This window comes from Crocuta crocuta, unplaced genomic scaffold (assembly GCF_008692635.1).
Source record: "Crocuta crocuta isolate KB4526 unplaced genomic scaffold, BGI_CrCroc_1.0 scaffold147, whole genome shotgun sequence".
In the NCBI taxonomy this organism is placed as follows: Eukaryota; Metazoa; Chordata; class Mammalia; order Carnivora; family Hyaenidae; genus Crocuta; species Crocuta crocuta.
Window position 1 is genome coordinate 1,291,449 of NW_027532594.1, and position 23,584 is coordinate 1,315,032.

The 23,584-nt window shown below is 37.4% G+C and overlaps 1 protein-coding gene across 3 annotated transcripts in view; it reads right to left on the bottom strand.

Moving 5' to 3' along the window:
• The window catches only part of HACE1 (HECT domain and ankyrin repeat containing E3 ubiquitin protein ligase 1), a 119,322-nt gene that overhangs the window by 28,453 nt on the left and 67,285 nt on the right, over positions 1–23,584 (bottom strand). For 2 of the 3 annotated variants that reach the window (XM_077780007.1, XM_077780006.1), the window contains 5 exons: positions 6,367–6,478; positions 6,176–6,273; positions 5,683–5,770; positions 1,576–1,725; positions 898–1,094 (listed from right to left, as the gene is read on the bottom strand). In XM_077780007.1, the coding sequence (XP_077636133.1) occupies positions 898–1,094; positions 1,576–1,725; positions 5,683–5,770; positions 6,176–6,273; positions 6,367–6,478 (645 nt within the window). The remainder of the gene's footprint in view (positions 1–897; positions 1,095–1,575; positions 1,726–5,682; positions 5,771–6,175; positions 6,274–6,366; positions 6,479–23,584) is intronic. The other variant, XM_077780008.1, reaches the window with a different exon arrangement.

Here is a 23,584-nt window from a genome sequence, read left to right on the forward strand (position 1 = left end):
AGTCTACAGAATAGAAAACTGGGGCTAAAAGAGGTTAAAGTGTAGTCTTTTGAACTTTTAAAAAAGAATATACTTAACTAAATCAATGGACATTATTTCTATAGTTAGTTGCTTCTGAAGCCATCTTAGAATTATAATCCAACTAACAGAAAGGAAAAAGATTTTAGTCTTGTTTAACCAAAAGTTGCTACTGGCAAATGACAGAAGTGGAATTCCCAAACCAGATTTTCTGACTCCCAATTTCCTAAATATCAAAACATAAAAATGTATTATATATTAAAATAACATTTTTCAACAATGAAATTTAAAATATACATAAAAATTTAAAACTAGTATGTACAAATGTATGTCAATTATTTCTCAATAAGACTGGAAAAAATATTTACAAACAGAAGATATAACACATGATCAAGTTATAAAGCTTAAAAAATCAAGTAGTCTAATAGATCACTGGGTCTATTAGAACTATTAGATCTACTGGATCCCAAAAGCATGTACAAAGTTTAACATGGAAATTTCTTCTTTCCTCCACTGAAACTCTTAACATCATATGTGAAAACATGAAATAGTGACTGATGCAAATATATTTCTTGATGTAAGCTTCTATTTCTAATTGAATTTTTCGATATATAATTGCCCAACTTATACAGTCAACTGAATTGTGCTCTAGCCTGCTTCAGGACCGGCCTCGACTATCTAACATAATAGTGATATAATCCTTTCTAATTCAAATTCTGATATTTGATGGTTTCGTTAATTTAAATATTTCATCTGTTGCAAAATGCTGTGAAATCCTGAAATAGCAAAAGTTTTTCTAGCCAGTGTCAGGAAGCCAGAGTAATTAACAATCAGGGCCAAGTTACAAACAGTGGCTAAGCTAAAAATTTGAATACTCACTTTGTTATTTTGTGTCACAAGAATACTTCCACCCCCAGGTTTCAAAGGCACTTCTTCCATTGCTCCAAACACATCAGTTTCAACAGAAAAAGTTAGTTCTAGACCCAGATCACTAATGTCATTATCTAAAATCCACTGCAAATTTTTGGCATACTCTGGATCAATGGATGCCACATCCTGGTAATTTACAGGAATACCTAAAAATGCAAACATACAGCAGTTATAGTCTAAATGTTTCTGCTTTTTCTTGTTTGTTTAATGGTAAAATACTGCCCTCTACAGATATTCCATAAAACTGCAAAATATAATCCAATTGACAGCAAGATTTAAATACATGCTAATTCCTGGATTTAGAACTCTGTATTCTTTCTTTGAAATAGCTATACAGGAAAATTATTATGTACTTCAAAAAGTGCCAATTCTCTTAAGTATATTCATACTACTATGCACTCTTAACATGGACAATTATACACTAAAATGAAAAACAATTTTTATAAAGGAAAAAGGTATTTTTTTTCTTTCCCTCAGGCTCTCAAACGCCTTACATACACAGATAGTCCCCAAATGAAATAAAAATTACCTCATCCAAAATGCCACCTCTATCTACTAAGTTTTTTCTAAGGATTCTAAGAAAAACACTTAAAATAAATGCCAATGGAAATAACAATAGAGCCGTACCAAGAATGTGCTTATAGAATGATCTTGTGAAGTAAATGTTGACCAGCTGTCTGTGGTTTAAAGCTAATCCCAAGATCTGTCCAGCAAACCGGAAGTAGTTCAAGTGATCAGGATTTACATAGGAGTTGCTATTAGGCTGAAAAGTTGTTCCTATTAAAATAAATACAATGTAATTGATTTCTAAGAATCCAGATGCAGAAGAAAGATCATTTCACTGCAGATAGATCAGTTCAAACACAACTTCAGCAAAACCAAGGTTACATTATGTATAAACTTCCACAGGTATGTTCTTTGTGGAACATATAGCAGACAATGGAATCATCAGAAGATAATCATTAATTCACATATACTTACCAGAGTTAAGTCTTTGTGCATAGAGAAACTTTTAGAATACTTTTAACTGAAAGTAGTTCAAAGATGTGTCAAAGAGATACTGGAAACAATATATTAAAAGATAAAACACACACGTTTTCCTCAGCAGTGTAGAAATATTAGGCTATGAATTAGGGCAGGTATTATTTCATGTCTATGTGTCCAGTGCAGTAGGTATTCACTACTTTTTGCCCCTTATGGAATAGAGCACTATGAGAGAGTAAGAATTTTAAATGTTCAACTGTTCTTAAGTAATGAACTAGATGCCTTTTAACAATTTTCAGAAAATAACCTAAATCCACAAGTCAACCAATTATTTCTCATGAAAAATAATCAACTTCAAATAAGTACCACTGAGGTATAAAAGTAAAAAAGGCAATCGGGGCGCCTGGGTGGCTCAGTCAGTTAAGTGTCTGACTTCAGCTCAGGTCACGATCTCATGATTCATGGGTTCAAGCCCCGCTGTGCTGACAGCTTAGAGCCTGGCCTGGAGGATGCTTCCGATTCTGTGTCTCCCTCTCTCTGTGCCCCTCCCCCACTCATGCTCTGTCTCTCTCTGTCTCAAAAATAAACTATTAAAAAATAAGTTAAAAAGGCGAAGGCAATAGCTACCAATTACAGTCAAAATCTAGTATGAGGGGACACCTGGGTGGTTCTGTCGGTTGAATATTTGATTTCAGCTCAGGTCATGATCTCAGGGTTCATGAGTTCGAGCCCCATGTCATGATCTGTTCTGACAGCTCAGAGCCTGGAGCCAGCTTCAGATTCTGAGTCTCCCTTTCTTTCTGGTTCTCCCTCCCCCAAAGTAAATAAAACATTAAAAAAAATTTTTTTAACCTAGTATGATTCCACTTATTTGAAAAAGGTCTGGAAATAGACAGTGGTGATGGTTATATAAAATTGTCAATGTACTTAATGCCAATGAACTGTATACTTTAAAGTGGTTAAAATAGTAAATTTTATGTTATATATTTTACCACAATAAAAACAAGTCTAAAAAAAATCTAGTGCAATGGCAAAACCTAATACCAAGACCTCACCTTTAACGATCTCTTTATGTATTTTTCTGTGACGATCACTAACTCCGAATACAACTCTCATTCACTGAACAAATATTTATTGAGCTCATGCTATTTACTACTCTTCTAGGCAACGGGCTAAAAGAAAGAATAACTGCTAAATCTAATGAAATAGTATCCCCCCCAAAAAAATTAATAAATAAAATAAAGGAAAAGTGGAAACTTTTGGAAAGTGTTATGTTTGGTCATTTAGAATAGATATTTTTATAATAATTCACTTTGTTCATTGCTAGTCTTTGATTTCTCACTGTTGGCACTAGACTACATTGCCGTAACCAGTTTACTTAGATAAAAGGTACAAATTTGGAAGCTTATGGTTGAATGACTTAAAAGGGCCACTTGGAATGTCATTCGCTGTCAAGAATCTTTTGAAAATCATTCCCAGTCATGGGAAAGACTGGGTATTAAAAGTCAAAACAAAGTTTTGTGAGATGAATAAATACTTCAAGACAAACATAACAATAATTCTAAAACTATAGTATTTTAAGAAAAGTCACAAGTATTTTCACCTATCTAAATAGTAAATGGTTATTGATGAATCAGCAAAGATTTCTGATGACTCAACTTTCCTCTCCTATGTCTGTGATTTATAAGTCCTTTGCTAAATATTTTCTGGGAAATCTAGGTTATTAAAAAGATAGGAGAAATTTTTTAAAAATAAGGAAACAAATGGGGAAAAATCTTCAGGAAAGAAATTATACTTATTTTTACCTTGAAAACTACTTAAAACAACACAAAGTTTATGTTCTAAGTTCAGAATAAATGTAGCTGTGACACAGTTCTTTTCATTACTCAGAAAAATCCTATTGAACAAGAAAATATCATTTTCACAGAATAATAGCTTCTAATATTTATTTCTGCTTTCTGTGTGCCAGGCACTGGGTTAAGCATTTTTACACATCAGCTAATTGATTTCTTTCACCACATTACAAAACATAGGTTATCATCATTTTCAAATGGAGAAATTGAGGTCCGGAAAGGTTACATTTACTGGCCCAAGATCACAGCAAAAAGAGGCACAGAGCCCGGACTCACATTCAGTGTAACAACAAAAGCCAAACTCTCCAGTAAGCATCTTAATAAAATTAGAAAGCGTGCTCACTTTGGCAGCACATATACTATAATATAATTAGAAAGCAAGTTTTAAAGAAATGATTAGACCTGAGGACTAGCCAAACATTTCCCAAATTTAGGAATTTTTCATTCAAAATTTTAATATAATTCCCTCCATGTCAACTAAACATAATAAGGAAATATTTCATCTAGATTTTAATTTATAAATACTGTGACCCCAGAGAGAAGACTTATATGGCTTACAAAAAGGACAAATTATCATCTTTATGGTCTCTGTGCTTCAACATATGCTCTGTTTCTATATTCATAATATGAAGAGGAATCTTGACTCATGATTCCACACCAAATCTGTTTTTCAGGTATGAAAACAACAGACACAGAATAAGGGGCTATAAGAAAAGAAATAAATCTAAAATATAATATTCTAATGCTAAATCTTGCTTCAAAGATTAGGCCTAATTAAACTCAGCACCTGTCATCAAACTTGTCATCAAAATCACAAAGACACCAAATTCACCTCCGAGTAAATAATAAGGAGTTATAGAATTATTAAAGCAGACAGTTCCATATTCCTAAATAACTTCCAATATACCCTGTGGGTCTGAGAAGCCCATCCCACGGGTGAATATCTGCAGCTCCCTACATCGCTGCAGCCTACCACCCCCTTGCCTCTCTTAGAGTCATCCTTCTTATTCAATGGAGATTTGCTGGCTCGCTTGGATAGAGGCAATCGGAAATTATAATTAATGATGTACTCTCTCCTTATAAAAAGAGCTTAAACAACAGGAAAGAAAAGATTTTCAGGAAATAAAAGCAACTGTGTGAAGCATTTAAAAACTGGAACCCCACTTTCACTTGTGTATGTCTTTATTAAGTTAGAGAACTGTCAAGTATACCTCCCACAGATGAGGCAATAACCATTTCCATTTACCCTACAATATCAAATTACAATTGTGCAGATCGAAAGAATCATTTCAACAAATAGTTTATCTGTTCTATAAGATAATAACAGGTTTTTACTTGTCAGATTTTGACCTTTTAAAAGGACTGAAAACTAAGCTACTATACATAAACAGATCATAAGTTAAGATTTAATACCATGATTTCTAGACCATGATTTTTTTATGATCAATAAATTTTAAGACTTTTTCGAAAACTCAAATAGCATTAGAAAATTTTAATTTTTCCACTTAAGGCTTTTTTTAAGCCCATTTACTCGCACTGTTTCACAAAAGGAAAATTTTAACTCAAAAAAGTAGTCTAAGGACAATCCTTAAATTGAATAGAAATAGTTGTACTTTACAAAGGACTGATGAAAACTTCCTTGGGGCCTTGAGACAAATATTTGAGAACCAACTATTTAGAGGAAAGAATGCAAGGCTGAATCAGATTCCACTCATGATCTTACTGCTCATTAACTGTGTTAATGTAGATAGAAACTGAATTTCAACTTTCTCTTCTATGAAATGGGAATACACCACCTAGCTCACAGGATCACCATGGGGATCAAAGGGTACAAGCACTGAAGTATTTTGAAAATGTGACAAGTCACAGAAAAAGTCATGTAGATTGTACAACTTACCATCGGCTGACTGGGTAAACAATGCATAATCAGGATTGACTATCTCATTAGACAGAATATCAAACCACTCACGCACAACACCTTGACCCTGAGTTCAAGAAAATAAAGTATGAACAGAAATATATGAAGAAATTTTTTTCTAAATAATAAATTAAAATAATTTCAAGTTTCTTCCATTATCAATTAAATACTAAACTTTATTCAAGTGCATTTCAATCTTTTACATATAGTGACCTTAATAACACTTATTTTTAGGGGTGCCTGGATGGCTTAGTCAGTTAAGCGTCCGACTTTCGCTTAGGTCATGATCTCGCGGTTCGTGGGTTCGAGCCCCGCGTCGGGCTCTGTGCTGACTGCCAGCTCAGAGCCTGGAGCCTGTTTCAGTCTGTGACTCCCTCTCTCTCTGACCCTCCCCTGCTCACGCTGTCTCTCTCTCTCTCTCTCCTAGAAATAAAACATTTAAAAAAAAAAAAACACTTATTTTTATACCCACCATGCCTTCTTCTCCATGGAATCGTACAGCAATTCCTTGCTTTAGCTTTGCACAATTTGCTTTTGACACAACTTCACAGCTACTCCTAAAAATAGAATCTAAATATGTAGCATTGGTTAATTTTACATATCAAAACTTATAATAACTAGTATTTTGTACCTCACACACATCAGTTTCTTTGTTAAACATACCTCTGTGAACCAGCAGGATATCATTTTCATTCACTGGCCTGTGCACCATGTCTGAATCTGGTTGTCCTGAATGCAAATGTTCATAGAACCATTCACAGCGATCTTTAAATGGCTACCCCAAAAAATAATGGTAAAATATGTTAGCGGTATTTCAGTTACCTGTAAGATTACTTAATGAACCTGCTAAATCCCCTTTCTACAAATAATCATTCTTAGACCTTTGTTTATAATAAATAGTTCTAGATAATCTTCTGACATTTCAAAAATTATTCACAAAAAGGCAGGTCGTACATAGAGTGTATTTTTTTTAATTCTCTATTTTTTTTAACAGAAAAGACTTGGTAAATTAGGTTATATCTAAAAACTTAATATCAGATAATGTAATTGATATGTAATTTACTCTTAATTTCTTTTAAGCCCAACAGCTTTGTAAGAATGAATTTACAGGGGTGCCTGCGTGACTCAGTCAGCTAAACATCCAGGACTCTGGGTTTCAGGTCGTTATCTCACAGTTAGTGGGTTTGAGCCCCACATCAGGCTCAGCAAACAGCCTGCTTGAGATTCTCCTTTTCCATCTTTCTCCACCTCTCTCTGCATCTCCCCTGCTTGTTCTCTCTCTCAAAAATAAAATTTAAAAAAGGAACAAATTTTCAAATCCAGAAAACTAATATTTCATGTTACATTTAATTTTTCATGAAAATAACCATTAGGCCTAACTTCATTCTTATTTCTATCCTTTGAATATATAGTGTAAACCTTGACAAATGGGGTATTTCTTCTTACTTTAATATAAGTGCCTGACTTAAGCTTTGATTGCCAAGGCAACCATTTCAAAGATGGCTACCTCAAACAGAATGCCAGCCACACAACTAGATAAAGAGTCAGGCCACCTTCCCACATGGAGGCTCTTCCACTTTACAGATCTTGGTTGATTTCTATAACTGACCATTTGGACTAGTTTTTTTTTTTTTTCCCTCTTTCCATGCTTTAAATTCCCACTCTTAACTTTTAAATTCACCAAGAGTAAGCCTATGAAATCCTAGCCTCCTACCTCAACCCCAGTAAAAGCAGAGCAACAGGTCCATGCATATTATCATGTTCCCACGCATGCACACTCTCTCCCACTCCCCCATCTTTACCCCATGTATGCTGTATGATATCCAGGTCCTATAACAAATAAACCTTTATTTTTTTTTTTTCCAGTTTCTTGATGGTTATTGCTGAAGGGCATCTTGCAATCATAATAAGAACTACAAGGGTTTCTCTAGCCACAAAACTGGTTAATGACAAGTTAAGACCAACACACAATTGGTATAGTCAGCAGTACTACATGATTGCCCTTGCAACTAACCAAGGGGAATGCCTTTACCTGCAACTTGCCTACTAACTGCCAAACTCACTGTCTAAGAAAGGAACACCTTTAGCTGGGGGTCATGCTACTATGTGCTTTCACACTTTGCCTCTGTCGTGTGTTGCCTGCAGTATCCAGCCTAAAGGTCACGGCTGCCATAGTAATCCAACAATTTTCCCAGAGCAGCATGATGAAGGCCTTAAGTTCTAATAAGACAATTAGACTACTAAGTATAAAGATCTTACTTGACTACTAGTGTGCATAAGGGTCATCAATGGCCAAGGAAAGCTAAGGAGAACAGACAAGACTGCAAGGCTATTGTCTCTCCCCAAGGAGTGTTCTGAGCCAAAGGTCGGAAGAAATGATTCCCTTTAGGTGAGGAGGACTCCACTTGCAAACACTGAGTCAAGTGGGTTGTGCCCAAATTATATGTCCTAACCCAGAAGAGTGAAATAGGCTTACAACTGGAAGCCAATGGCACCACAAAGGGAAAATACAACAGAGGCCTACAGTTTCTGTCACCCTTTACCCACTACAATTGCTACGTGTCCCCTGATCCAATGGGATACTATGGGTCCAATCCCTGGTGTGGTATTGCTAAAATATTAATGACAAATAAATGCTATGAACATCTGCTGCCAGTATGTCCTACGAACCCTGAGGAGGTACACTGGCTCTGTGATAAATGCAAAACCCACAGATGCTTCCTGGGTATTATTCAATGCCATGGAAGCCAACATACCAAAACTCTGGTTTATGCTCCAGAGAGACCTAGTGAATTTTCCCAAAGACCATGTGAATATCATGCTAGTAAAGGCAGACTCCGATCCAGGAGAGGTTTCTTGGAATACCCTAGACCAGAAAGCAGCCACCTACAAAGAAGGCTGACAGTAATGTCATCCAAAATTTTCTGGTAACAACAATTTTCCAGTATGATTAAGGTAACAAGATAAAAACATGAAGCAGACATTGAGATCAAAAGCTATAACTTAACTAAAATTCAAACCTTTCTCAAATATTTTATGTGGCAGGAAGGAGAAAAGGGAACTAATTGGTTATTGTGGGTTTTCTTGTTTGTCTGGAATGGGCTCTGAATTGTTACTCTTGGTAGCCAAAAAGCATCAACTGGCCTCTATCTCTAAAGACCCTAAAATCCATAACATGCTCATTCCTTCCAAGACAGGACAGATTCTGAGCCCCCTCAGCTTTCCACTGAATGAGGCATAACTACAATGACAAAGCCTCACTAGGTGTCCCTGCAGCCAGGAGAAGAGCAGAGAGAGTTATGGAGTCCTCTCCTGAGGAGGAAGAGGGAACCGGGAAGGCAAAGGCCCCTAGAGCCACTGATACTCACAGCCGAGCCCTCCCTCTCCTCACCTGGATATAAACTGTCTGGCACTGCACCCATCCTTCCATCACCATGATTACTGCTAAGGCTCACAGAGTAGGCCCATCTCCTGCTACACAAAATTCCCATGGTCCAAATGGTTTATCATTTCCATGACCATAGTCATCCAAATGACCCCTTCTGCATTTCCAACCTGAAGAGGTCCCATTTGACCTTGAATCCAGAGAATTATTTTTACAAGGCATTCCTCTAATTAAAGGGTGGCACTACTACATTTTACTGTGACTACCAAAACTATCCAAAAGGCACTACAAGTCCTAGGAGAAAGCTTGCATTCTTCTCTGTCCCTTGAAGAAGTTAAGATCCAGCCGTGTCTTCAAAATGTAAACACCTCAGGGGGTTCTGANATAAAAGCTCTTTTGCCCAAACTCTAGTCCACAGCCCCTTTAAGATTATTTGTGAAGGATAAATACAAATCTTAAAAGTCTTCTCTACAAATATTAGTATGAAGCTTTAACCACTGGAGCAGGCAACCTTATCCTATTCTGTCTGCCAATCTGGATTCAGCCGTTACTTAAAACTAGTGAGTTTCATATTGCTATACATGATTCATGGCTAGAATGCTGAAATGGAAGCTATAGGTTTCTATGTCTGTCTGCATGTTTATGTATGTCTATGGATATGTTATGCATATGTGATTTTTTTCTACCTCCAGAGACAGGATCGCCAAATAATTCATAAAAGAACTATTTTACTGGCTTAAAAATAAGCACTTAAGAATTTTGTATTCCTAAAATTCAGAAATACTGAAACTAACTCAAATATTTTCAAGTTCACATGATTTGGGATAATCTCTGGTAAGTAAAAGCTAGTTTAAATTTGGTTTAATTAAAAAAGTATGTTTTCAGACATGTATATATTCAATATAATGCAGATTATATATAATTAACCTATATTATAAAATTATATTATTCATGTGTGTAATATATATTAAATATAATGTAGATTATATTAATATAATTATGTTAAATATAACACAGATAAAAAACTTTTTCTACCTGGGTTTACTTGTCAAATAAATTCCCACCATATCTTATAAAATTTGTCAGCAAGAAAAATAGCTTCGGGTGGTGGCTACCTTTTTCTACTGTCTAATCAAGTTTTTCATGGGTAATCTAAACATAATTGTTGTGATCAAGTGATTTAGATAAATGTTAAATGGGATAAATTTCTAAGTCAACTTTTCAACAACTTTTAGTTTCTAAAAGTTTTGTTAACTTCCACCCTCAGAATATTGCTAAATTAAACGAAAGGAGTTCACTGATTGTCTAAATCATTTTCAAATAAGATAAAATACTGAAATATTAATTGCAAAACAAGTCTAAGTTTACCTACTTTTGTTTTGGGGAGTTTTAAAAAATTTTTTTAATGTTTATATTTGAAAGACAGAGAGACAGAACGTGAGCAGGAGAGTGGCAGAGAGGGAGACACAGAATCTGAAGCAGGCTCCAGGCTCTGAGCTGTCAGCACAGAGCCCTACTCGGGGATTGAACTCACAAATCGCGAGATCATGACCTGAGCTGAAGTCAGACACTTAACCAACTGAGCCACCCAGGCGTCCCTAAGTTTACCTACTTTTGACTTAACTAAAGATATTTGGGTCTGTTAGTAAAAGTGTCTTGTGTCACATTGCAAAGCTGTACTACAAAGAAATATGTGTTTGCAGAAATTGTGAAATTTATTCATAAATTTGCCAATCTAAAGAATGCTGGTATAATAATTCACAAATTTTACTTCTTACTTTTTGTAAGAAATTAAGGTTTCTAAGGACTGAGAATTCTAATTAATACATATAATTACAGCTATTAGAAATGATAAGGGAAACATCTCTGAACGCAAGGAAAGTAGGATATGTCTTTAGCTAAGAGAAGGCATGAGGTAAGAAGGTGTATTTTTGCTAACGAAAAAGAAAGTAATTTGTCCTAAAGTATAAAACTGGTTATTTCAGAATAGGAAAGAGGAAAATAAAGCACAAAATGATATAGAAAGTTGAGAAGAGAAAGAATTTTACCTTGTGGGGTCAAGTTGGCTAAAACTGAATTATTGTTATTATAAAGGGTGTTTTTAAAATAGTAAGCTTTAGGGGCATCTGGGCAGCTCAGTCGGTTAAGTGTCCAACTTCCACTTAGGTCATGATCTCCCAGTTCGTGGATTTGAGCCCCGGATCATGCTCTGTGCCAACAGGCAGCTCAGAGCCTGGAGCCTGTTTCAGATTCTGTGTCTCCCTCTCTCTCTGACCCTCCCTTGCTCACTCTCTCTCTCTTTCTCTCTTTCTTAGAAATAAATAAAAACATTTAAAAATTGTTTAAAAAATAATAAAATAATAAAATAAAATAGTAAACTTTAAAATCAATACTATGCTTATATAATTTCTTTCATCTGCTAAAAGGACAACGTTTTCTTGGGAATACTGGTCAGCTCTTGATCACAGGCTATGAAAGATTTTGTCTTACCTTTCAAGTAATCTAGCTAGAAAGCAAAGAGTTTGTGTTCTATCAAAATAATTAACCTGTGCTTCATGCTGTCTTAGGTCTTTGATTACTTAAGCAAACTGAGTCTTTTCAACATTAAAAGAGCTGAATTTTGCTTACAACTATGTAATCTTCTGTATTTGCCTTTAAAATCTTTTGTCACTGTGGCGTTAAGCTTCCGTACCTCAGCTCAGGTCATAATCCCATGGTTCATAGCTTCAAACCCGGCATAAGGCTCTGTGCTGACAGCTCAGAGCTTGGAGCTTTCTTCAGATTCTGTGTTTCCCTCTCTCTCTGCCCCTCCCCTGTTCGTGCTCTCTCTCAAAAATAAATTAAAAAAAAAAAACAACACTTAAAATTAATTTAAAAATAAAATAAAACCTTTTGTCACTTAAGTAGGTAATAAAGTATTATCTCATAATCATCTGTGATCCTATTTAGTCAAGTGTCCAAAACCTTTTGATATTTTTGACAGAGTTCCCCAAATCAAATTCTAAATAATGTCTTTTAGACCTGGAAATAACTGGGATTTCCTAGGGAACCCTTAGAACATCTCAGATGATCTGTTTACTCTCCTGATAAAAAGAGAGATGATGAATTAATTAGGCTTATTTGATATGTTAAATTACATGAGAAGCATTATCAAATAAGAATAACACTAAACCCTCCTTATGGATATCCTTGTAGGGATATATGCTATTAATGTAAGTGTTCCAGCAATTCTATGAAATTCCTAAAAATCTGATATGAAATGTTATCAGTCATCATTCCAGTTATCATCTTAAAACGTGTGGCACAGAAATAGCCAAGTTTCCTTGTTTGCTGTGTTATAACTCTTATCAGAGCTTTAAATATGAGCATTCTTAAGTCTTTTATCATTTATAGAAGTTACTGTTTCATTCTGATGCTTTTGCACAAATGCTTCATCTTCAAGATTTCCTGGAAAGGAATCTGACAAGCCCAGGTTTCTGATAACTTTCAGGTCGTACCAATGAACTGAGTAAGAAATGACAGAACTCTAAGGAAAAACTAAATTCATAAAACTGCTAAAAAAAAGATCAAGACCAAGAATCACTAGGGCTGAATGAACTGAAGAGAATGATTATAATTTTTTACGAGTTGTGTTTGTAACATTGCTGGTTCTTTAATCTTTTGTTTTCCAGACTGAAGGAAACTTTTTCTCTTAAGCTAGCTATGAGTTACAGCGATTTGGTAAAATATATACCTTTGTGAACAAAGGCAAAACACTTTATCCCCCATCTGATCCCTCCAGAAATTGGAAACTCTCAGTGAGTACATTTTCACAGCAGTATGGTTATTTGCATATGTTCACTTACAAATCTTTTCTCCTTGTACCAGGACACAACTGGAAACACTGGTTACATTACTAAGGCTTTGAATGGAATGTCATAGTTGAAAAAGACATGAATAGATTCAGATAAGACCAGGTAGATTTAAAAAATTAAGGTTGATTTGGACTTTGGGGAACCAATAAGGCCCCTGGAGAAAATCAGTCTGGTGCCTTACTTATAGGGTTCCCAGCAGCCTTACCAGGTGAGTGAGGAAGGTCACTTCCTGGCAGGTCCAGGAACCTGAAAAGTTCAGCCAAGCTGAATTAAAAGAGTCTATATGGTCAATCATAGTCAATCACTATTCACACTGCACTTACATAAATAACCAGGCCAAGTTTAAAGAGACTGGACTTATTTTATTTCCTGACCTCTGATAGAAATGGGGATGACTGTAGAGAGAACAAGTCATGTTTCAGTAACATACCTTTCCAGATATCAGATTTTAGTTCTGTTAATTGTCCTTGAGGTTTTGGTTTTTTACCTGTAAACTGAAATGGATCATGAATTCTTCTAGTTTCTTCCAGTATTTGGCTACAACTCTCGAAACTAACATGTCCAATTTTTCTCCCACCCTTCCAACTTAGAATCATTGAGAACTAACGTTGCCTTTTTCCCAAAGCAATAAGAGCTAGAATGGAACAACTTGATATAAACTTCAGAAAATCATTACAACCTCATACAGACAATCTTCGTGTCTGCTGCTGTGTGGGCTATACAGAGTGTGCCTGAATACCTGATGGCACCATCAGAAAAATTCAAACTGCAAAGCTGCTTTGACCCTAACATCTAGGAATCCTGCCCTTCGGATTCAGATTTGGTTTATAATTTGCTCCAACCATTAGACTTTATTTTTCCTTATTTCCAAAGAAATATCTCTTATTAAATACCTGATTTTTTGCCTAACTTTGGGAATCCACTTGCAAAACCACCTCCTGAAATGAGATATGACTATTTAACTGACCTATTTTCATAGCTGGAACTTTCAAATTTGGGACAATGGGTACAGACTGGATTTCAGACTACTGCCTGTAGAATTATTAAGTTTAGCTATTACAATTCTATTTAGATGTGTACTGGGTTTTACACATGCCCTACAAAAGACTTTAAGCATATCTTCTACCCAGTTAAGGTCCTCACCATTGACTCTGAGGCCTCAGAGTTTACTATGAACACTGACACTTGTTTGGGGTGTTTGCCTTTTCATAATGCAAGTGCCTGACTTAAACTTTGATTGCTGTGGCAGCCACTTCAAAGATGGGTTATCTGAAGAGGGATATCGAGGTGGAGGGGTGAGGGGTATGGGACACACTGCAAGCCACAGAACTAGATAAAGAGCCAGGCTATCTCCTCACACTGAGGTTCCTTTGTTTTAGAGATCTTGGTTAATTTCAATAACTAACCATTTGAGCCACTTGTTTTTTCTCTTCCTGTGCTTTAAATTCCTTCTCTTACGTTTTAAATTCACCAATACAGAATGAGCCCTCAAAACCCTAAACCCCATCCCAGCCCCTAGGTTCAGGAGTGTTTGCTTATGCTCTTTCTTTCTCTACCTCACTGCATGGCCCCAGGTATACTGAGTAATTTCCAAGCCCTGTAAGTAATAAACTTTTATATTTTCAAGGTCTCCTGATGGTTATGGTTGAAGGTATCATTCAGAACCACAAAGGCTGGTCCAGCCACAACACTGATTATTGATAAGCTGAGAGTAACACACAACAGAATATATATGGCAACTAAAAAGGAACTGTTACCCTTTCCTTCCCTTCTTCTACCCTAAAAACTGAAAAGTAAGATCTCTTGAACAGTAAAGAAATCTCTACCAGAGAAGTTTGCCAGAGAAGCAAACTGCAAGTGACATATAATAGTAGGCATCCTACTAAAGTGCCAACACTGCAGGGAACACAGGAGCTTTAAAAATCTCAATTTCATTGTCAAAAACAATACAGTTAAAAGAGGTAAGACTAACATAAAATAAACAATACACATATAATAACAAGTTCTGAATCATGAAGTGAAGATTACAGTGCACTAAGAATTTAAAGACTGTGAAGATGAGGAGAGTACAAAGCTTTCATGAGGTCATAGTTTGAACCGGAATACAAGGCTTGGTGAGATTTACTCAAGCAAAGAGAAACAGAGCACACCAGACTAAGAGAGTCAAGGAGAAAGGGGCAGAAGGAGAAACAGTGTCTCCCTGGAAGATGAAGTGAAGGTAACTGGCATAACCAGAGTTCTATTCCTGCACATAATGAAGGAAGTAAGTTTGCACAAGTACATCAATGACATACTGAATGGATCATGAGAATCAGGTGAAGGATACAGAGACCACTGTGGGTATTTGCTCAGAGGAATAACATCGTGAATGTGGTAATTAAAATGTGAGTTGCACCAGACCATCTAGGCAACAGTTAAAATATTAAGTATCGGGTGATAATTGTGGGTCATGGGATGAAAGAGGAACAAAAAGGAAATGAGACATTACTCCTTTGAATAAAGATGAAAAAGTAAGAGAAAATCTCTAGAGACAGAACTTGATAGAAACAGCTTAGAAAACCATCCTCTCACAATCTACCCTTTAACTCTTAGGAAGCAGAGGTGGAGAGATAATGAATGAGGTTTTACATATTCTGAATTTCAGGTTACTTGGGATGTAACTAATAAGAGCCTGGAAATAAATACTCTAAAGTACCACGGCTAAAGCACTGGAAAGAAAATCACGAAGAAAGCTGAAGCTGGACGCAAGGTAACGTCCTTTGTTCAAGAGAATAAAGGTATAGGGAACAAACACCTATAATGGAGTTTATGATCACAGGTCAGAACTGAGAATCTGCTTGGCACACAGCTAGAAAGTCAAAGGAGGACAAAGTAATTTGACAATAAACTATTTGTAAAAAAAAAAAAAAAAACAACAAAGGAGGACAAAGTGGTAAAATACCACAAAACCAAGAGTTTTAGGAAATAAATATAATCAATATACAAGACCTCAAAGAGGTTATCTTTCAGGAAATTTATAGGACACCGGTAAGTTTCTTCATCTGAGCTAAACTAAGAATTAGTTTTACCTCAAAAAGCTTAAACATCACTTTTTATTAATTCTTAGTAAAAATACTGTTGTCATGAAGATAACCAGTGAAAGATTAACTTCTGCCTTTTATTTATTTATTTTATTTTAAAAAACTTTATTTATTTATTTTGAGAAAGAGAGAGTGCAAGGGCATGTAAGTGCATAGGGGAGGGGCAGAGAGAGAATTCTAAGCAGAATTCCATGCTGTCAGTGCAGAGCATGATGGGGGGATCAAACTCATAAACCATATCATGACCTGAGCCAAAATCAAGAGTTGGATACTTAACTGACTGAGCCACCAAGTCACCCCAAATTCTGCTTTTTAATGTCTCTCTTTCAGTAAGAAAGAGCAGATTATTTTTCAAAGTTAAATGTACAAAGGCACTTGGCTGGCTTAGTCGGAGGAACGTATGACTCCTGATCTGAGGGTCATGAGGTTGAGCCCCACATTAGGTGTAGAGATTATGTGAATAAGTAAACTTAAAAAAAATAAAGGGAGTTAAGATGGCAGAGTAGTAAGATGACCTTATGCTTGCCTCGTTACTCAAATACAGCTAGCTAAATAGCAAATCATTCTGAACATGAAGGAAATAGATCTGAGGACTGAAAGAACAAACTGCACAACTAGAGGGAGAAAAGAAGCCACATCATGGAACGTAGGAGGTGTGGAGATGTGATTTCGGGGAGAAAACAATCACCAGTGCTGCAGAGGGGAAGGAGCCTTGATCAGGGAGAGAAGAGAGAAATAGAGCACACATGCAGAGCACTTCCCCAAAACCAGTGACAGAGAAAACAAGAGGAGCTAATAATGCTAAGTTTTTACAAGTAGCCAAGTTCAAAGTCTGAAGTTTTAGAAGTCCCCACTATCACTGGATGGAGCCTGGCGAGTACCGAGGAGTTCTTGTGGAAAGTAGGGCAGAGGCCCTCAGTGTGGGAGCAGAGTGTGGTTTGAGGATCCCCTGGGTGGCGTTGGGAGAGACAGTTCCCCTTGTTGGAATGCATTTTGAAGAGGAGGACAAATGAGCCAGTGGGCAACACTGAGCTACCCCGTTCATTAGCATAGGAGCAGAGATGCCTGCTGAGGGCCATGGCTTTTTGCTGTACTTCACCATAAACTCCAAGCCCCTGTGCTGTTGGGCAACTACCCTTCTGGGACCAAATGGCACCAGCCACAGTGTAGCAAGACTCTGCCCAAGAGGATCAGAGCAGTTCCTTGGCACACTGGGTCCCTAAAATTTGGAGTTTTGAAATCCAGCTGGCACACCTAAGATAAAACACAGGAGCACAGGGCTGTCAGGTGAGCAGATGGTTTGGACATGGACAGGGTGAAGGCAGGGATCTGAGGGAACCTACAACAAAAGAGAAGAGATTGTTCGCTCTTCCATTAGGGCTTCCAGAACAGCAACAGGTGCGAACTCCCCCATGGGGGGGTGGGGAAGGAGAGCCAGCTGACCTTATGTTTACTCCCGTCCATCAAATTTCAGTGAACAGCACAGAACCCACAGTGGAGGCTTGAGCTGCTTGCACCAAGTTCTGTGCCCCCTGCAATCTGCAGGTGTTTTTTTTTTTTTCCTTAACGTTTTACTTAATTATTTTGAGACAGAGAGAGCGTGTGGGTGCGAGAGATAGCGTGCGCAAAAGAGAGCACACACGTGGGGGAGGGACACAGAGAAAATCTCAAGCAGGCTCCACGCTGCCAGCACAGAGTCAGATGCAGGGCTCAATCCCGCAAACCGTGAGATCATGACCTAAGCCAAAATCAAGAGTCAATGCTCAACTGACTGAGCCACCCAGGCACACTGCAGGTGCTTTTTACTAAGGAAAGTGTGCCTGAGAATCAGAGCAACAGTGAGCCAGAAAACCAGCACAAACCTCCCATGCCCACCTAGTCTACTGACCATAGAGTGCTGCAAAGCTGCAGCTCTAGGAGAAACAGGATCTAGCCCCTTCTATAATGCAGATCAAACCACATCTAGATAAAACTCACCACACAGTGGACAAGGTCCAAACACTCCCCATTGCAGGCAGGGAGAAATTCTGCAAAGGATCAACCTCAGGGAAAGAGGAGTCAAAACACAATAGCAGAGTGCACACAGCATACACCATAAATACTTCCTGAAGTGTCAGGCTCTGGACAGTATATGACCTCTTCTTAATATAGCCATTACTCTCAAGAGCAGGAAACATAACAGGTTTTCCTAATACACAGAAGACAGAGTCCTAGACAAAATGCCAAGAGGAAGGAATTCATCCCAAAAGAACAAAAAAGGTCATAGCCAGGGAGCTAATCAAAAATAACGTAATATGCCTGAACCAGATTTTAAAACAATCATAAGGATATAGCTGGGATTGAGAAAAGCAAAGAAGAAACCAAAGATATCCTTACCACAGTTAAAAAACCTAAAAACTAGTCAGGCTGAAATTAAAAAATGCTGTAACTGAGATGCAAAACTAACAGACTTATAATGACCACAAGAATGGACAAAGCATAGGAACACATGATACTGAAGATAAAATTGTAGACAATAATGGAGTTGAAAAGAGAAAGAAAAATATTGGATCATGAATATATACTTAGAGTACTCAGAGACTCCATAAAGTATAACAACATTCATATCATAGGACTCACTGAAGAATAGAGTGGAAAAGGAGCAGTGAGTCATTTAGGCTATTATAGCTGAAAGCTTCCCTAAACTGAGGAAGGAAACAGATATCCAAATCCAGGAGGCACAGAGAACACCCATTAAAATAAACAAAAGCAGGCCAACACCAAGCTATATCCTAGTAAAATCTGCAAAATACAGAGATAAGGAAAGAATCCTGAAAGCAGCAAGGGAAAGGAAATCCCTAACCGACAAGGGAAGACAAATAAGGTTAGCAGCAGATCTCTCCACATAAACTTGTCAGGTTAGAAAGGAGTAGCGTGATATATTCAATGTGCTTATTGGGAAACATGAAGCCAAGAATACTTTATCCAGCAAGGCTGTCATTTAGAATAGAAGGAGAAATAAAGAACTCTCCAGACAAACAAATAGTAAAATAAGTTCATGACCACTAAACAAGCCCTGCAAGAAATATTAAATGGGACTCTTTGACTAGGAAAGACCAAAAGCAACAAAGACTAGAAGGGAACAGACAAAATTTCCAGAAACACTGACTTTATAGGTAATACAATAGCACTAAATTCATAGCTATCAATAATATCTCTGAATGTAATGGGATTAAATGCTCCAATAAAAAGACACAGGGTATCAGAATGGATTAAAAAAAAAAGACTCATCTACATGTTGCCTACAAAAGACTCATTTGAGATCTAAAGGCACCTTCAGATTTAAAGTGAGGGGATGGAGACCATTTACCATCCTAATGGATGTCAAAAAAAAGCCACAGTAGCTATAGTTACATCAAACTAGATTTTAAATTAAGTGCTGTAAGAGATGAAGAAGGGCATTATATCATAATTAAGTGGTCCAACCAACAAGAACATAAAACAATTATAAGTATTTATGTCTCTAACATGAGAGCACCCAAATATACAAATCAATAACAAACATAAAGAAACTCATTGATAACAATACAACAATATAAGGGGACTTTAACACCCACTTACAGCAATGGACAGATCACATAAACAGAAAATCAACAAGGAAACAATGGCTTTGAATGATCACTGGACCAGATGGACTTAATAGATATATTCAGAATATTTCTTCCTAAAGTAACAGAATACACATTCTTTCTGAGTACGCACGGAACATTCTCCAGAATATATCACATACTGGGTAAAAAATCAAGCTTCAACAAATACAAAAAGATTGAGATCGTACCATGCATATTTTCAGACCACAACACTATGAAGTTTGAAGTCAATCATTAAAAAAAAAAAACTTGGAAAGACCACAAATACATGGACATGAAGTTAAAGAATATCCTACTAAAGAATAAATGGGAAACCAGGAAATTAAAAAAAAATTTTTAAACTACATGGAAGCAAATGAAAATACAACACTCCAAAACCTTTGGGATGCAGCAAAAGTGGCATAAGAGGGAAGTATACAGCAATACAGATCTACCTCAAGAAGCAAGTAAAGTCTCAAATACACAACCTAACCTTAGAAAAGGAATAGGAAATAAAGCCTAAAGCCAACAGAATAAGGAAAATAATAAAGATTAGAGCAGAAATAACTGATATACAAACAACACCAACAACAAAACACAGAACAGATCAATTAAACTATGAGCTGAGCTGATTCTTTGAAAGAATTAATGAAATTAATAAACCCCTAGACAGTATTAGCAAAAAGAAAAGAGAAAGGACCCAAATAGATTAAATCACAAATGAAAGAGGAGAGATCACAACCAACACCACAGAAATACAAACAATTATAAGAGAATATTATAAAAAATTTTATGCCAATCAACTGGGCAATCTGGAAGAAATGGATAATTTCCTGGAAACATATGAACTACCAAAACTGAAACAGGAAGAAATAGAAAATTTGAACAGACCCATAACCAGCAAAATAATTCAATCAGTAATCAAAACTCTCCCAGCAAACAGAAGTGCAGGGCCAAATGGCTTCCCAGGGGAATTCTACCAAAATTTAAAGACTTAATAAAGTCTTTATTCTTCCCAAACTGTTCCAAAAAATAGAAATGGAAAGAAAACCTTCATTACAAACTCATTCTCCAAGGCCAACATTACCTTGATTCCAAAACCAAAGACCCCACTTAAAAGGAGAACTACAGGCCAATATTCCTGATGAACTTGGATGCAAAAATTCTCAACATACTAGCAAATCGAATTCAACACCGCATTAAAAGAATTATTCACCATGACCAATTGGGATTTATTCCTGGGCTGTAAGGGTGGTTCAATATTCCCAAATCAATCAACATAAACACCACATTAATAAAATAAAGGATAAGAACCACATGATATTCTCAGAGTGCCTGGGTGGCTCAGTCAGTTAAGTGTCTGACTTCAGCTCAGGTCATGATCTCACGGTTCGTGGGTTCCAGCCCCACGTTGGGCTATGTGCTGAAAGCTAGCTCAGAGCGTAGTGCCTGTTTCGGATTCTGTGTCTCCCTTTCTCTCTGACCCTGGCCTGCTCACACTGTCTCTCTCTCAGAAATAAATAAAACATTAAAAAAAATTTTTTTTAAAAAAGAACCGTATGATATTCTCAATAGATGCAGAAAAAGCATTTGACAAATTACAGCATCCATTCTTGATAAAAACTCTCAACCAAGTAGGGATAGAGGGAAAATATGTCAACATCATAGAGGCCACACACAAACGACTGACAGATAATATCATCCTTGATAGGGGAAAACTGAGAGCTTTTCCCTTAAGATCAGGAAAAAGACAGGGATATCCACTGTCATCACTGTTATTAAACATAGTACTGGAAGTCCTTGCCTCAGGATTCAGTAACAAAAAGAAATAAAAGGCATCCAAGTTGGCAAGGAAGAAGTCAAATTTTCACTATTTACAGATGACATGATATTCTATGTAAAAAACCCAAAAGAATCAACCAAAAATCACTAGAACTGATACATGATTTTGGCAAAGTTGCAGGATACAAAGTCAACATACAGAAATCTACTGCATTTCTATACATCAGAAATGAAACAACAGAAAGATAAATAAAGGAATTGATCCCACTTACATTGCACCAAAAACTATATAATGCCTAGAAATAAATCTAACCAAAGAGGTAAAAGATCTGTACTCTGAAAACGATAGACTACTTAAGAAAGAAGATGGCGGAGAAGTAGGGAGCTCTGTACATTTCGCTGGCCCCCATCTCTCAAACAGAGAAGGCCTGAAGCCACAGGACACTGAACCACGGGAGTCTTGGAGGAAAAGAGACAGAATCCTCTAAGAAGGTGCGTGAATGCAAACTAGGGAAGATAAAAATGGGCCAGGACCTGGAAACACGAGGACCTAGAGCCTGTTTCGGATTCTGTGTCTTCCTTCTCCACGAACGGAATCCCCTTCGTGGGGAGCTGCGGAGAGTCAATGGGAAGAGAGAGAGCCGCAGACACTGCTCATAGAACTATCCCTGGAGAAGAGAAAAACCTCGGCCTGGGAAGGAGACAATCCTAACAGCCCATCCCTAACCACAGGGCGTTCAGAGAGTGATCCTATTTCTAGCTGTGGCACTGACTTTGGGCTAGGTGCCTCAGTCCCTGACAGCACCAGGAGAAACTGCTCCGCTGCTTTCCCAGCGGGATCCCTGGCTGGGAAGCTGCTGGCCTGAAACAGCTCTGCTGTTCTCCTGGCTCTATCCCCCGCTGGGAAGGGCCCAGGCCTGCGGGATTAGATTTCAGACAGTATCAATAAAGCACGGACTAAGACCTGGAAACGAGGCGGGGCTTGGGACATAGAACACGGCCCACCTTGGCTACACCTGAGGCACAGGAAGATCTGATCCAAAAGAGTAATCTGCAAGGTTTGGTTCGAGAAGGGACTGGGGCACCACCATTTTTCTCTCCACACCACCAAGGTGGGACCTCAGGGAGCGGCTCCGCAACACAGCAGTGGAGGCCAGATCTGCCTACAACAAACAATGACCATCCCCGCTAGAGAGCTGGGTTTTTTTGTTTTTGTGTTTTTACCAGAGCCCAGGGCAAGACCAACATGGATGCACTACTGTGATTAATTCTAGATCAATTCTTTCTATTCACATATATTTTCCCTTGTCTCATTCGTATCCCTCCCCCCTGCTGGAATGGGCATTCTGGTCACTGGTTTGCTTAAACAGTCACATTTAATCCATTCTCTAGATGTATATTCTACACCTCCACCACTACCTTTCTATCTCTCTCTCTCTCTCGAGTAATCAGACTATATAGTTTCTTTGGATAATATTATCTTAGTTTCTTTCTCCTCGTCTCCTACCATATTCTCCTCTTTCTCTCTCTGAATTAAGCCTCTTAGTCTCTGCCTGGTCACTGTCCAATTTTGCTTTCTCCCTGCCCCTGTCATTTCTCTCTTTGTATATGTTCTTCCATCAACACTGCATATACCCTGCTCTTTACTTGTAGCTGGGAATTCTGGTTTTATGCTTTTAGACCGTCCTTTGTCTTGTGGGTTTTCTTTTTTTTTTTTTCTTTTTCTCTTTCGGTTTGTTTGTTTGTTGGATTTGTCTGTGCATTTGTATGGCTTTGTTCCCTATGTGTTTGTCTGTCTGTTTTCCTTTCCAGGGCTACCTCAAGAAACAAGCCAAAGTACACATGGTGGAGAGCCCCAAATACCACTACGAGTAGGGAAATAAAATAACCAAGGTCTCAACAAAAGAGACCAAGAGACACCATTAAAAGAACACTTCCTGAATAGACAGGCCCTAGACAGTCAATGAGCCTTCTTTAATACAGCAGTACTTGCAGGTGCAGAGCACATAACAAGCTTCTAAAATTAACAAGAGACAGAAAGCTAGCCAAAATGACAAAATGGAAGAACTCTGCTCTAAAGAAATTCCAGGAAGGAGTGACAGTTAAAGAACTGCTCAAAACAGATATAAGCAACATAACTCAACAAGAATTTATAACAATAGTCACAGAATA